Consider the following 16,511-nt stretch of genomic DNA (forward strand, 5'->3'; position numbering starts at 1 on the left):
AGAGATAGAGATAGCCAGCGAGAGGGGGAACACAAGAAGGGGGAGTGGGAGAGGAAGAAGCAGGCTCATAGCGGAGGAGCCTGATGTGGGGCTCGATCCCATAACGCTGGGATCACGCCCTGAGCCGAAGGCAGATGCTTAACCGCTGTGCCACCCAGGCGCCCCTGCATATATCAACCTCTGAACTTAAACTGATCTTTATATAATAAAAAAATAAAGGATAGAACCAAACCTCAAAACTGAACATTACGTCATGACCTTGCCTTTCAGGTTCTCTTAGGCCATGTTCACTAGCTTTGAAACATGTTACTAGAAATGTCTATTAGGTTATAACTTAATATGAGGCTTACCTGTTAATGACCTATTAGTTACAGCCTTCATAAATAACTGAGCATGATATCTAATTACTACCAAGAAGAATTCTAAAAATAAGGCCACCATTTTCAGAAGACATTCCAACATTTAAAAGGAAAATTTTCAGTCAACAAGGAAATTAACTCAATTAGAGATTATATTTTAGATGGTACTTGAGAGAAATAAATGCCACAGGATGCTCTTTTTTAATTGCAGAGGGCTCTCTTATTCCATTCCTTAAATTTCTTAGGCTGAAATCACTGCCTCAAGCTTTATTACATGGAATTTAGGGACTTTAATCTCCTTTGTTTGTGTAACAAAGATCACTCAAAATTACTTCTAATTCTAATTATACAATATATTCACTACCCAAAAAAGTGAAAAGCACTCACAATCCCAAAACTTAACAAACATGACCTTCCGAACAGTTTTCTATTCATTAAAAATGAAACACTGTGTGTGAGAGAAAATTTTTTAAAATGGATGATATAATGATACACTTAAGGAAACAGAGGTACCTATTTGGGACATCGATGTTAATGATACAAGTTTCTAAAAGTTCTCCATATAGATCTGTGCAAGATGCAAGAATCCATCTTTGATCATGTGATAAACAGTAGCCCACGAAAAGAACATTATATTTCTGTCCAGCTTCTCCAAATGTTTCTCCTAGCTCTGTCTGTTTATCCTTCACTGGAGCCAGAATAAAAGGAGGTGTATAAAGTCGAATACACTCTGGTCTCTGTAAAATAAAAAATTAAGGTAGTATGGTACTACACAATCATAGAAAAATCATTTATTGAAAATGTGATATATTATCTCTACCCAATTATAAGATAATTGGAAAAGGAGAACTAAACAGAGAACTGCATTTAGTTTTGTATAAAATCATAAAACGTATAGTCATTCAATAACTTTGGTCATGGAAAGCATACTTACATCAGGACTTTTAAGAGCAGTTTCCATGGCTAAACCCGGACCAAAGCCAGTCAATGTTTTCACGTTGGTTGATGTTGGAAGTGGTCTCCGACACTGGGTAAAGGCCGAAAAAGCCAGGGATTTTAAATGCTGGGTATAGATTTGTCTATCTTCATGCTTCACAGGTTGTAACAGGTACTGACAAGGAACAATCTAAGAATTATAGGCAAATATTACAAAGGTTAAACTTCCAAAAATAAAAATAAAAAGAACCATGGGTCTAAAACCCTGTTAAAAACATTTACTAGAGGGGCGCCCGAGTGGCACAGAGGTTAAGCGTCTGGCTTCGGCTCAGGGCGTGATCCCGGCGTTAAGGAGCTCAATCCCAGGACCCTGACACCATAACCAGAGCCAAATTCAAAAGTAAGGCACTTAACCAACTGAGCTACTCAGCACTCGACACCTACTTTAAAATGTAGGTTCCATGCCCAGGGCTTGACCTCATGACCCTGAGATCAAGACCTGAGCTAAGATCAAGAGTCAGAAGCTTAACCAACTGAGCCACCCTGGCATCCCTAATATCATTAATTTCTACTTTTACTTGCCATCTATCTTATTTAGAACTCTAGTTTATATAGATCCATACTCTGGTCTTCTATTTAAGCCTATGGATTTAAAAACTGGTTTATAAAAATAACACAAGAGAAATATTTAATGTACTTAAATACAATCTTTTTATTCTCATTACTGTGGTATGATTATAAAGTTTATCTTTTAGAAAATCCCTACGGTTCAATTATAGTATCACTTAAAGTAAAATGTAATAGAACCTGGCTTTTAAAAAAAAAATCAACTTAGATACAAAATAGTATTTTTGAAACTTCTGTCTACATCAAACTGTTTTATATATGTTTAACTTGCAAAAGTTATCATTCTTACCTGTACAGAAACAGTACTCTTAATATGAGGAGGAAGAGTCTGGACCATTTCCAGAAAGCATCGAAGTAGCCCCAAAGTCCATACATTAGAAGAATTAGTGCTCTCATCTTTATTTTCATAGGTAAAAGGATCAATTATATAAACAACAATTGCAGGTGGATAAGTGATTGCATGTGAATCACCATCTGTGGGGATACCCACTTTATCCCGATCCATCGTGCTAAAATTTAAGGTAGAAATAAACAGTTAGGAAAAAAGTTGTACCATAATTTTGAGGTAATATCAAAAAGAGGTTCTCAATAACCTCTCCCCTTTTCTGGTGGGGGGGTGTAAGAGAGCTTCTCTAAAAATTGAGAGACATCTCTTTCTCTCCAAATAGAACAGTAAACATTGTACACACAATTTCATGGTATACAAATACCCTTACGTTAAGAGGGCTTGCATTAAAAAAGGGAATAGAATTTTTAAAACCACAGAATATCCAGAAACACTAGAGAGCTTGGTGCTTAAGTGATAAAACTGAGACAAAGGTAGGTTAACTGAGCTGCTAAAGATCACAAAGCAGAGCTACACCAGAAAGAGACCAGGTTTTCAGACTTAGTCAATGTTCTACTACATTAATGGCCTATACATATTTATTTCACACTTCATAACTTTAATAGTGCACAAGCTTCATTCTGTGACACAGTGATATGATTTTTTTTAAAGTCCAAATCTATTTAGATGTTCAAGATGAATGCATCAATCTGGGTAAATAAATAGTTTGTTTTTACTCACATAAATGAGTTTAACTTTGAGCAAAATGCATCTGGATAGCTGAAAGATATTACCAAACTCACGTTAACCTAACCTATAAATCAAAAGGAAAGCTCACTCATTATCTTCATCATAAAAGGAATAGAGAGCTGCAATCATCATTGTTGTCGTCATAAATAACTCACATGTTTGGAAGCATTGTATAAGGCACTTAATGTACATTATATCCTATTGCTCCCATTTTATAGATAACATGCTCAGGAAAGTCAGACAACTTTCCTAAAGTCACATAGCCAGTAAATGGCAGAGATGAGATTCAAATCTCTGTATGGCTCTTCATAAGCTCTGAACAGACTGGTTCAGTAGTGACTTCTAAATCATTGTAGTGATTTGCAAAGGCAAATCTACTTAACAGTTGTGTCAAACAACAGATTCAAACATCACAGGATAGTGGAACTAAATGGTTTTCAAGGTCTTAATTCCCATGATGACATTTTACGATTCTATGCCAAAGACTTTATAAAGAGTCTGCATAATTTTAAAGATAAGATAATAAACATTACAAAAACTAAAATTTCATGGGTAAGATCAAAAAACTCTCCATATTCATTCACAAGGACTATCTTAGACAGAAGCATAATACATTTACATTTCTGCAAAGAACAGTGCATTCAAGGGTACCTTTCAGACACATCAGGATGAGGCTGAGTGGGAAGAGATGATTCTCCAGAAATCCCAGCTGTTTGTAGAGCTGATGACTGTTGCCCTCCTAGCTGGCCGTTCTGAACTGTACTCGCTTGTGTAGGCATGGATCCTGTACCACTACTGTTCATACTGCCAAAGGGTGGAAATGAGGGTAGTTTATTTGATGATACTCCACTATTCAAGTTGGAGGATGACGAAGATGAAGTTGAAGTTGTGGTCAAAGTTGAATTAGCTGTGGCAACTGAAGAAGACATGGCAACACCTGAAGTCATTGTCATAGTGCTGCTTGCTGCAGATGCTAGAGTGGCAGATGGAGTACTAGCATTTCCAGTACTTGTCATCTGAGGTGGAGTAATCAAAGATTGACTTGTAGGGGCAACTAAATTTGGCTGGGAAAGTAGAGAGCTGTCCAAAGGCTGGGAAGCAAGATAAGGACCTAAAGATAATAAAAACAAGCAGGATATTTAATTCGTTATTTCACTGATTGGTTCTTTTTTAATTCTACTATGTGAATAATAACCTAGTTGATGCTTATTACCCTCCCTTAGTTGCATGCTACCAATGTAGCAGATACGAGTTTTTTATTTTGCCCAGAAACTAAAGAAACAAATTTTAAATGGAATTGAAAAAGCAAACCAGCATTTTCATACGAAATAAATGATTCCCATGAAAGTGTAACAAAATTATATTTACTAGACATAATTAATTAAATGAAAATAATATCTAACAAATTTTCATCAAACCACTCAAAGAGTTCCTAAAATCACAAGTTGAATAAATACTGACTAAACTGAGAACTAACTAGATATAAAATGAAAAATGGTATCATGGGGTTCGTATTATAGAGGTGCCTAATGAGGGTCAATATTTTGGTTCTGTGTTTCTTTGGATTAAGTCTAAAGTCCACTGATATTTAATCCAATGTTAATTCGAAGGTGTTAAAAGCAAGTCTAGAACTGTTTCTTGGTGTTATAGAGGGAACCACAAGTTATTTTATCACTAAACCATTAATAAATCAAGAATCTTAATGTTAATAAGCTTAAATAAAAACAAAAATTCATCAGATCCTACAGAAGCAAGGGAAATTGTTTATACCCACAATTTCTTCTTACCTGATGGGATCCCTATTTTAGGGATCAGCAAACTTTTTCTGTAAAGGGCCAGACAGTAAATATTTTGGGTTTTGAGGGTCACACAGTCTCTGTCTCAACTACTCAGCTCTGATCTTGCAGCACAAAAGTAGCCACAGACAATATGTAAATAAATGAACAGGGCTGGGTTCTGATAAAATTTTATTTAAAAAACAGCAGAAACATTGGGGTCATACTTTGTGACTACTAGTGTTATAAAATAAATACAAATTTAATACCTAGGTCATATCTGCAGACTTGTGCATAAAGCTTGAGTTTAGAAAATGCTTCATTGTTACCATCAGCTGCCTGAGAAAACCATTCTGCTACCAACTTTTCTGATAGTTTCTTTGATGCAGTAGATCCAACTCTCATGATCCCATCCGTCAATAGTCGAGAAATAGGTCTATGCTGACCTAATCGACAGGACTACAGATACACATACAGAAAGCAGAATTAGTGAATTAATTATAGTATTTGAGTATGCATTATAAAATAAAGCATTTAAGTTATTTATTTTTTAAAAGATATATTTGTAAGTAATGGCTACACCCAACATGGCACTTGAACTCACAACCCCGAGATCAAAAGTCGCAAGTATGCTCTGCCAATTGAGCCAGCCAGGTGCCCCAAGCATTTAAGTTATTTAAACTAAGCTTTACAATTTATTTATTTTTTTTTTTTAAAGAGGGAATTTTTTTTTTTTAAAGATTTTATTTATTTATTTGACAGAGATAGAGACAGCCAGCGAGAGAGGGAACACAAGCAGGGGGGGAGTGGGAGAGGAAGAAGCAGGCTCATAGTGGAGGAGCCTGATGTGGGGCTCGATCCCATAACGCCGGGATCACGCCCTGAGCCGAAGGCAGACGCTTAACCGCTGTGCCACCCAGGCGCCCCTAAGCTTTACAATTTATAATTAACATTGGGGATAAAAATATCAAGTGAAATGGTACATCTTTTTCTTTTTTACATTAGAAATCCACTAAGTTTTTTTTTCAAAATTAAACTATCTCCAATGAAATAAAACACCTATATACTACTGGCACAAGAACCATGTGGTCTGAAAAATGAAAATTTGTAGAATACAGATATAAGTGAGCATAAAATGCATATATCCAAGTCAAATCAAAATAAAAACTGGTATATAAATATACTACGTATTTGTCAGCTCTCCCTCCAATTCTGTGGGCCACTGATGTTTGTTATAAGAAGCCCAATATCAAGTAAGTTTGTAATATTAAATTAAGAAACTTTAGACAGGATTTTGTTTGTTTGTTTAAGTAGGCTCCACACCCAATGTGGGGCTTGACCTCACAACCCTGAGACCAAGAGTCACACATTCCACCAACTGAGCCAGCTAGGCACCCCTAGACAGAGGATTTCTTTATTGTTAAGACTTTCCAAGGCTTAAAAAAACCAAAAAACAAAAAACACACAAACAAAAAACTTTCAAAGGCTTTAATAATCTAATACGAGTAGCGAATCTCTTAAAAAAGTAATATAATACATAATGTTCCCCCAAACCTGTTTAATTATGGAACTTTTTTCTGTAAAGATTTTGCAGAACTAGTGTACCAAGTAACACTCTTTGGTAAATATTTATTTCCCAAATCTATAGGACAGATACCTTGTAATTAAGTGGAACATTATTCATAAGGAGCTAAACCAACAAACAACTCAGACTGTAGAAGAAATTAAATTTTAAAGATTGGATTTCTAAGCATTTATGGGGAAAGTATAATGAAGTTACGACTTTATGTCCTGTAGCACTTAAAATTTGTAATCACTGAACTCAGTCATGAATACAACATAAGGATTTTAGAATCAACTAAGTATTTAAAAGACCAGTCAAGAATTTCAGAAATGATATAGATCATAGAGATATCTAACACAGCTTTACTTTATGAAAGTGAGGCCTAGTGTCAGCACCTGAGGTGCAGACAATCAGGACTACATTTTTATAAATGTAATTTTTTCCTGGCTATTTAACAATGGAACCCTTTATTTCAAAAAAAGATGATCTTAAATGGCATATATATGTCCTCAATGGTTTTTCCCCAATAGAGCGATTTCTACTGTGACCCATAGCACACGCATCTAACAAACACTCCAGGTCAAATGCTGTAAAGAACATAACTGGCTAGCATGAAAACTACACTACACAACTAGTTTCATATCATTATTACTCTGTCCTAATCAACTGAACTGCCCAGTATATTTCATATATATGTGTGTGTGTGTATGTGTTATGTATATGTACATATACGTACACATACACAAATTATAGTTTCAAAATGCCACTTTTTTTTTTTAAAGATTTTTATTTATTTGAGAGCAAGAGAGCGCACACACGTGCAAGAGCCAGGGGGAGGGACAGAGGAAGAGGAAGAGGGAGAAGCAGACTCCCCCCCGACTGCTAACTCCTTTTAAAACACCTACCTCATATACTGCAGTGAGGTCTCTAAAAAAGCTTTTGGCTCCATTTAACAAGGCTTCATTTTCTGGACATAATACGACATAGGCTATATCTCTTTGAGATCCATAGGGTTCCAGCATAAGTCTCTCCCAATAAGGGAGTGCAAATGGAGAAAGCACCAGAAAATCATAATCATAACCCAACAAAAACGTAGGAATTGGCAGTGGTTCTGGGGATTCATCAGTTCCTATATAAGAAAAACATATTTCAAGATAACATTCTGAAGCAGTTACATGTCTTCCTTTTATTTAAATGTCAAAGTTACCGAAATCACTATTATTACCAAAAATATTTGATTAAAGACAAAAAATATCTAAAGCCAATCAATGACTGAGACTCTTCCACAGTTAGTAATTTGCTAAACGGCATTAGGAAATATGACTTATACCGTCTTTTAATTGTAAAAAAAATTAATTCAAATGAAAAAACTTAGAAGTACAAAAGAAATAACTGCATAGGAGTTTTATTTTTTATAAATTTGGACTGGGGAAAGACTTTCTAAAAGAATAACATAAAACCTGTCCATTTAAAAACTGATCAATCTGACTATATAAATTTTAAAATTTGGCATAAAAACATTATAAAAAAGCCAAATGATTAATAAATTGGAAAAAAGATCTATAATGTATATGAAAAGGTTAAATTCCTTACCATATAATGGGGACTTATAAATCCCTAAGAAAATGATTAACAACCTAACAGAAAAATGGGTAAAGGATATGAACCAAGTTCACAGAAACAGAAATATACATAAAAGGCTGCTCAATCTCATTAAGAGAAAGCAATTTAAAATAATTAATGGTGAAAAATTATAACATTTACTACATGCTAGGTACTGCTCAAAGATCTTCACACATATTAACTTTACACATACTAACTCATTTAATCCTCACAAAACCATATAAAGCAGACACTAATATTAACCTCATTTTAGAGATGAGAAAGCACGAATGAAAAAGTTAAGCAACTTGTCCAGAATCGCACAAGAAGTGGTAGGCACGGGATTAGAGGCCAGGAAATCTACTCTTGCAGTCTATACTATGCTATTTCTCAGGCTGTAATAAAACAACCATTTTCACCCATCCTATACTCAGTAAGGGTTTGCGGAAACAGGCATTTTGCTGGTGGGAGTTTAAATTGCTATGTAGAGAGTAATTTGTCAACATTAAAAACGACGACAACAACAAAACACACATCCTTTAAGCCAGGTATGTGTGCATTATAGAAAAAGTTGTGATGACAGTGACAAAAACAATATGTATATCCATAAACAGTGGATTGGTAAAGTATTATCATATGTAAAGAACAAAGAAATACATGAACCCATTAAAAATAAAGAAAGACAGCTCTACACATACTGGTCAGTATGGTACAGAACTGTGTGTGTGTGTATGTGTGTGTGTGTGTACTATTTGGTTTTTAAAAGAATCTAAAAATATAATTAATCTGCATTTTTCACTAAATGTCAAGTTTTTAATGAGTATTATTTAGCCATTAATAAATGAAGGAAAAGGAAAATATGAGCAAATCTACTACTTCTACTACATAATGCATTCTAAAACCATGCATGAAAGTCAAAAGATTTCAGGGTTAAAAACTATTATTATATATATATATATATATACACACACATATATATATATTTTTTTAATATTTTATTTATTTGAGAGAGAGGGAGCACAAGCAGGGGGGAGAGGCAGAGGGGGAGAGAGAAGTGGACTCCCCTGCGAGCAGGGAGCCCGACCACGGGGCTCAATCCCAAGACCCTGGAATCATGACCTGAGCTGAAGGCAGATGTTTAACCCACTGAGCCACCCAGGCACCCCCCAAATATATTTTAAAAGCTCCCACCTTTCACAATCTTCAACAGACAGTTCAAGTATTTTGAATGTTCTCTGCCTTGATAGATAACCATAAATCTACTGTGTACCATATATACATATATTTTAAAGATTTCATATTTAAGTAATCTCCACACCCAATGTGGAGCTTGCACTCACAATCCTAAAATCAAGAGCCGCATGCTCCACTGACTGAGCCAGCCAGGCGCCCCTCTACAGTGTACCATATTTAGAGTTCATTTGCTACTCTTACAACCGGCAAATTTCTATTTTTTTTTTTAAATGAAGAACTTGGGGTCTTTCATCACTAGTATTATCTCCTTCTTTTTGCCCCATTCTTCATTCAACTTTGTAAAATGATAATTTACAATTAAAGTAGTGTTCATTCATTTAAAAAATTTTGGCAGTATGATTCTTTCTTCATATAAAACCTTATTGGTCAGTCTAATCTGTAGAAATAGATTTAAGTGAAGCTGTTCTTTCTGAAGAGGGGCTGGAGAACCCAGTAAATTGAATGTTGGAAATGATTAAAGTAATGAAGACTACGATTGACTACACTGGCCTTAAGTCAAGCATATGCCACAAAAATATTTAAGGAAGACAAATGTGCTTACTCCAAGTTGGGCACAAAAATGAAGGGCTGATATAAAATCAGTCAATACACATTACTAAAATTACTTACCATAGGAGCCTCGGCCAGCCATTTTATGAAATTGTTGCCAAGTGAGAGGACCTTGAACTCCCCAAGGCCTTACTGTTCTTTTTTTCTGAATAGCATCCTGAAGAACTGGCTGAAGAGATAGGAGCATTCGAAGTATATCCTGTGAGCACTGCATACTCACATCTACAACCATTAAAAAAAAAAAAAAAAGAAGAATTGCTATTGCCATCACAAAGAAATAAAATTTTATAACAAAATACATTTAAGTTCAACTTCAATCATCAAGATTAAGCATCTGCTTGTGCAGAGAACTATATTAGTTCAATCTCAAATGATCTACAGAAATGATTCTTCTAGATACTTACCTAGAACAGACATAATAAAAAAGTCATTTTAACTCCTCTCCATAAGAAAGTCATTCAGTAGTTCACTAACCAATTTATAAATTAATCAAATAAATATCTTCCTTTTTTGCATTTGTTTTGATTGTTTTTGGTGCCTGTAGGTATTTTCTCAGAAAGAACTCTACCTCACACTGAAATGAGTTATAAACTGTGTACCTTAATAACCACCACTATGGTAAAATGATCAGACAGATAAGACTGGTTACATTGATTAAAGTTTAATTTGGGAAAAATAATAGACTGTAACAAGTCTGAAATACAGAACTTGTACAGTAACAGATAAACTTGCTCACACTGTAAAAAGTGTTGTAATATCCAAAAATACTTTATAAACCTAGATTTACAGATTTATAGATTATAATATTATGACTTGCATTTCCAACCAACTATCAGAATAGGTATGAAAGACGCTGCTCTTAAATGTCAAATGGCTTTTTAAAAAAATTCACTAAATGTTACTGATATAATTAATCTGTGCCCCCAGTACATTCAGTTGTACCATTAAACATGTTTGAACACTTGTACATTAAATCATTCAACTTTTTTTAAAAAAAGATTTTACTTATTTGAGAGATAGAGTGAGCAAACGAGAGAGAGAGAGAGAGAGAGAGAGAGAGAGAGAGAGAGAGAGAGAGAGAGCACATGAGGAGAAGGAGAGGGAAAAGCAGCCTCCCCTACTGAGGAGGGAGCCCGACTAAAGGGCTCAATCCCAGGACCCTGGGATCATGACCTGAGCTAAAGACAGACACTTATAACTGACTGAGCCAACCAGGTGCCCCTAAATCACTCAACTTTAATTATTATTACTGCATAATTTAATACTTCTGCTTTCATTCCCTAGATCTAAATAGTGTACAGAATTATAAGTAATTTAATTTCAGATATACTGCTTAATAACTATTATGTTTAAATAACCTACTACGGGGTCGCCTGCATGGCTCAGTTGGTTCGGCATCCGACTCTTGATTTTGGCTCAGGTCATGATCTCAGGGTTCTGAGATCAAGCCCCACATTGCGCTCTGCACTGGGTGTGGAGCCTCCTTAAAATTCTCTCTTTCCCAGGCGCCTGGGTGGCTCAGTTGGTTAAGTTTCTGCCTTCGGCTCAGGTCATGATCTCGGAGTCTTAAGGAATCCTGGGATCAAGCTTCACATCTGGCTCCCTGCTCAGGGGGGAGTCTGCTTTTCCCTCTTCATCTGCCCCTCCCCCTGCTCCTTCTCTCTCTCTCAAAAAGTAAATAAAATCTTTAAAAAAAATTCTCTCCTCTGCCCCTACCCCGCTCTCCCTCTAAAAAAAAAAAAAAAATAAGTAAACTACCTTATACATAATAGAATATGTAGTCACTAAGTAACAAGAGAGCTATCTGAAGTGGACTAAAGACTTACACACTGGTAAATCAAAGCCAGTTACATATCTATAGAAAATATTTTACACAAATAGTATAAAATACAATTATGTATATTCATATCTGAATATTCACATAAAATGAAGTCTAGAAAAAGTTGCTATTGGCTAGGGCTGTTTATCATAATCACATGGGGAACTTTTTAAGGACATACATGCAGAAATTCTGAGAAATTCTGACCTGGGTTTAGCTCAGGAATTTGTTATTTTGATTTTAATTCAGAAAGATTCTCAAATACTTTTCCATTCTTCTCAGAAATATATTTATTGAACACCTGTTATGGGCCAGTATTTTTCTAGCTGTGGGCACTACTGTGTAAATAAATTCTCATTAACATCTTGAGGGATCTTATTATCTTGTGGGGGAGACTGACATGAAAAAGAGTAAGCGTATACAGCAACAGGTACCAGGTCTCTATTTAAGCTGAAATCTGGTTGCAAAGCAATGATTAAAAAGTTATAAATTATTTTTAAGAGTGATCATCATGAAGGATAGACAGATCAGTAGAACAGAATTGAACATCCAGAAATCTCAATTTATAGTCAATTTATTTTTGACAGGGTGTCAAGACAATTTAATGGGGAAAGATAATCTTTTTAGCAAATCAAATGGTTCTAAGACAGCTGGATATCCACATGCAGAAGAATAAAGTTGGACCCCTTCCTTATACTTTTTACAAAAGTTAATTCAGAATGGATTATATACCTAAATAGTGCTGTAACTATAAAACTCCTAGAAAAAAATAGAACTTACTTAGGGTTAGGAAAAGCCTTTTTAGATATGACACCAAAAGCACAAGCAACAAGAAAGTATGCTGAACTTCATTAAAATTAAAAACTTTTCTGCTTCAAAGGATACCATCGAGAAAGTGAAAAGACAACCCAGAGAATAGGAGAAAATATCTGCAAATCATATATCTGATGAGGGATTTGTATCCAGAACATATAAAGAACTTAAAACTCAATGATGAAAACAAAAAAGTCTAATTTAAAAATGGGACAAAGGTTTTGAAAAGACATTTCTCCAAAGATCGACAAATGGACAATAAGTAGGTGAAAAACCATTACGGAAATACAAATCAAAACCACAACGAGATGACACTTCATACTCACAACGATGGCTATAATCAAAAAGACAATTTGACAACTGTTAATGAAGATGTGGAGAAAGGAGAACCTTCACACATTGCTGGTGGGAATATAAAACGGTGCAGCTACTTTGGAAAACAGTCTGGAAATTCCTCAAAAGGTGAAAGAGAGTTCTATAGCCCAGCAAGTCTACCCATGAGTAATGAAAACATATGTTCGCATAAAAACTTGTACACAAATGTTCACACCAGCATTATTCATAATAGCCAGAGTGGAAACAACCGAAATGTCCATCAACAGATGAATGGATAAATGAAGTGTGGTATACCCAATACAACAGAGTATTATTTGGCAATAAAAAGCAATTAAGTACTAAAGCGTGCTACATGGATGAACTTTGAGAATGCTAAGTGAAAGACACCCATCAAAAAGACCATATGGTGTAGGATTCTATTTATGAAATGTCAAAAAAAATCTATATGGAGAGAATGTAGTTGACTGGCATTGAGAGGAAGGGTTTGGAGGGAATAGGAAGTGAGCCCTAACAGGCATGGGATTTCTTTTCATGGTGATGAAAATGCTCTAAAATTGACTGTGGTGATGGCTACACAACTCTGTGAATGCAGGCATACCTCGCTTTATTCTGTTTCAAAAATAACTGCATTTTTTTTTTTTACAGGTTGATAGTTTGTGGCAACCTTGCAACGAGCAAGTCTATTAGTATCATTTTCTCAATGTCTCTGTCACATTTTGGTAATTCTCCCAATATTTCAAAGTTTTTCTTTATTACTATATTTGTTATGGTGATCTGTGAACATTAGTGATCTTTGATGTTACTATTATAAATTCTGGTAGACATCACAAACCATGCTCATATAAGATGGCATACTTAATAAATGTTGTATGTTCTGACTGCTCCATAACTGGCTGTTCTCCTCTCTCTCTCTCCCTCTCCTTGGGCCTCTTTGCTCTGAGACACAACAATACTGAAATTTGGCCCACTAATAAACTTGCTGGGGTCTCTTTAAGTGTTCAAGTGAATGGAAGAATTGTACTTTAACTCAAAAGCTATAAGTGATTAAGCTTAGTGAGGAAGGCATGCTGAAAGCCCACACAGGCTGAAAGCTAGGCCCCTTGAGCCAAACAACCAAGCTGTGAATGCAGAGGAAAAGTTCTCAAAGAAAATTACAAGTGCTACTCCAGTGCACACACAAAAGATAAGAAAAGTGAAACAGCCTGTCTGCTCATATGGAGAAAGTTTTAGCGGTCTGGATAGAACAGAACATTTTCTTAAGCCAAAACCTAATTCAGAGCAAGACCTCTTTTCAATTCTGTGAGGGCTGAGACAAGTGAGGAAACTGCAGAAGAAAAGTCTGAAGCTAGGAGAGGTTGGTTCATGATGAAGCAAAGAAGCCAACTCTATAACATCAAAGTGCAAGGTGAAGCAATAAGTGCTGATACAGAACCTGCGGCAAGTTATCCAGAAGATTAAGCTAAGATCATTAATGAAGATGGCTACACTAAATAACAGACTTCAATGCAGACAAAACCACCTTCTATTGGAAGAAGACATCATCCAGGGGTTTTCACAGCTAAATAAGTTAATGCCTAGCTCCAAAGCTAGGGGCTAATGCAGCTGGTGACATTAAGTTAAAGCCATTGCTCATTTACCATTCTGAAATTCCTAGGGCCCTTAAGAATTATGCTAAATCTACTCTGCCCCTGCTTTATAAATGGAACAAAGCCTGGATGACAGCACATCTGTTTATATCATGCTTTACTGAATATTTTAAGTCCACTGCTGAGCTTTAATGCTCAGAAAAAGATCCTTTCAAAATATGACTGCTCAGTCTATGGCCATACCACCCTACACACGCCCAATCTCCTTAAAATATGACTGCTTATTGGTCACCCCAGAGCTCTGATGATGACGTACAATGAGATTAATGAGATTAATGCTGTTCTCATGCCTGCTAACACAATCAAGGACCAATTTCAACCTTCAAGTCTTACTATTTAAGAAATACATTTCATAATGCTGTAGCTGCCATAGATAGTGATTCCTTTGATGGATCTGGGCAAACTAAATTGGAAAGCTTCTGGAAGTGATTCACTATTCTAGATGCCATTTAGGAACATTTGTATTCATGGGAAGAGGTCAAAATATCAATATTAACAGGAATTTGGAAGAAGCTGATTGCAACCGTCATGAATGACTTTGAGGGATTCAAAATTTCAGTGAAAATGTGGTGGAAATAGTGAGAGAACTAGAATTAGAAGTAGATGTGACTGAACTGCTTCCATCTCATGATAAAACTTTAATGGATGAGAAGCTGCTTCTTATTCTTGAGATGAAATCTACTTCCAGTGAAGATGCTGTGAATTGTTGAAATGACAACAAAGGATTCAGAATATTCATAAACTCAGTTGATAAAGCAGCAGGACTGACTCCAATTGTGAAAGAAATTCCACTGTGGGTAAAATGCTATCAAACAGCACCTCATTCTAGAGAAATTGTTCATGAAAGAATCAATGTGGCAAACTTCACTGTTGTCTCATTTTAAGAAACTGTCACAGCCACACCAGTCTTCAGCAACCACCATCCTCATCAGTCAGCAGCCATCAACACTGAGGCAACCAGCCAAAAGAGTATGACTTGCTGAAAGCTCAGATAATGGTTAGCATTTTTTAGCAATAAAGTATTTTAAAATTAAGGTATGTACATTTTTTAGACATAATGCTATCGCACATTTAATAAAATTAGAGTGTAGTGTAAACGTAACTTTCATGTGCACTGGGAAACTAAAAAGTTCATTTGACTCAATTTATTGTGATATTCACTTTACTGTGGTAGTCTGGGACCAGACCCACAATGTCTCTGAGGTATGTCTTCACTAAAAACCATTCAACTGTATACTTTAAATGAGACAATTGTATGGTACGTCAATAAAACTGCTGGAAGAGTGATCTTGGAGTGCTATAATGGTGTGAATGGGCAGAAAGATGGGCAATTTTTACTTCTACTTTTCTGCATTGTCTAGATTCATTCTTTTCAGCAAATATGTATTTTTTCGTAACTAGAATAAAGTTTCCCTATCTTGAAAAAAAACAAACGTTACCATTAAAATATACAAACTATAACTTGTACGCTTTTATTCTTTCAAACAAATATTTTAACACCCTGGACATCTACTATATGCCAGGCACTGTTCTAACTATCTGGGATATACCAACAAAACAGACAAAACCCTAGCATTTATACAGAACTTGCACTGGGTAAATTTAATGGAGAGACAATAATGATTCAATAAATTATACACTATGTTAGAAGGCAATCCACACACTATATAGAGAAAAGCAAAAAAAAAACAGGATAGAGAACACGGAGAGGGGTTTGCAATTTTATACTGACAAAATGACATCCTAGATTTTGGGTTTTTTTAAGGTTTCCTGCCAAGCATGGAGCCCAATGTGGGGCTTGAACTCACAAATGCAAAATCAAGACCTGAGCTGAGATCAAGAGTTGGATGCCTAACTGACCGAGCCACCCAGGCACCCCAATATCTGAGAAGATTTAAAGGAGACAAGACAGTTTTACCCTTGTAAATACATGGGGGAAAGGTGTGCCAGACAGAGGAAACAATTACGGCAAAGGTAATAACGTAGGACCTTTCTTTCATGATGCTGCTATAGTTTAATGAAAGTATTCCAATATTGCACATTTAGGTTTTACAGCATTGTTTTTGGTTTTGTTTTAAAGATTTTATTTATTTATTTGAGAGCAAGTGAGCATGCACGCACACAAGCTGGAGGGAGCAGAGGGAGAAGAAGACTCC

The 16,511-nt window shown here is 35.6% G+C and overlaps 1 protein-coding gene across 1 annotated transcript in view; it reads right to left on the reverse strand.

The window, feature by feature from the left end:
• Positions 1–16,511, reverse strand: part of MED13 (mediator complex subunit 13) — a 97,654-nt gene that overhangs the window by 12,978 nt on the left and 68,165 nt on the right. Inside the window, exons 17-23 of the mRNA XM_002924346.4 lie at positions 9,802–9,963; positions 7,242–7,465; positions 5,042–5,231; positions 3,649–4,108; positions 2,212–2,431; positions 1,294–1,485; positions 873–1,096 (exon numbers count right to left, since the gene is read on the reverse strand). Of these exons, the coding sequence (XP_002924392.1) occupies positions 873–1,096; positions 1,294–1,485; positions 2,212–2,431; positions 3,649–4,108; positions 5,042–5,231; positions 7,242–7,465; positions 9,802–9,963 (1,672 nt within the window). The remainder of the gene's footprint in view (positions 1–872; positions 1,097–1,293; positions 1,486–2,211; positions 2,432–3,648; positions 4,109–5,041; positions 5,232–7,241; positions 7,466–9,801; positions 9,964–16,511) is intronic.

This window comes from Ailuropoda melanoleuca, chromosome 13 (assembly GCF_002007445.2).
Source record: "Ailuropoda melanoleuca isolate Jingjing chromosome 13, ASM200744v2, whole genome shotgun sequence".
Classification (NCBI taxonomy): domain Eukaryota; kingdom Metazoa; phylum Chordata; class Mammalia; order Carnivora; family Ursidae; genus Ailuropoda; species Ailuropoda melanoleuca.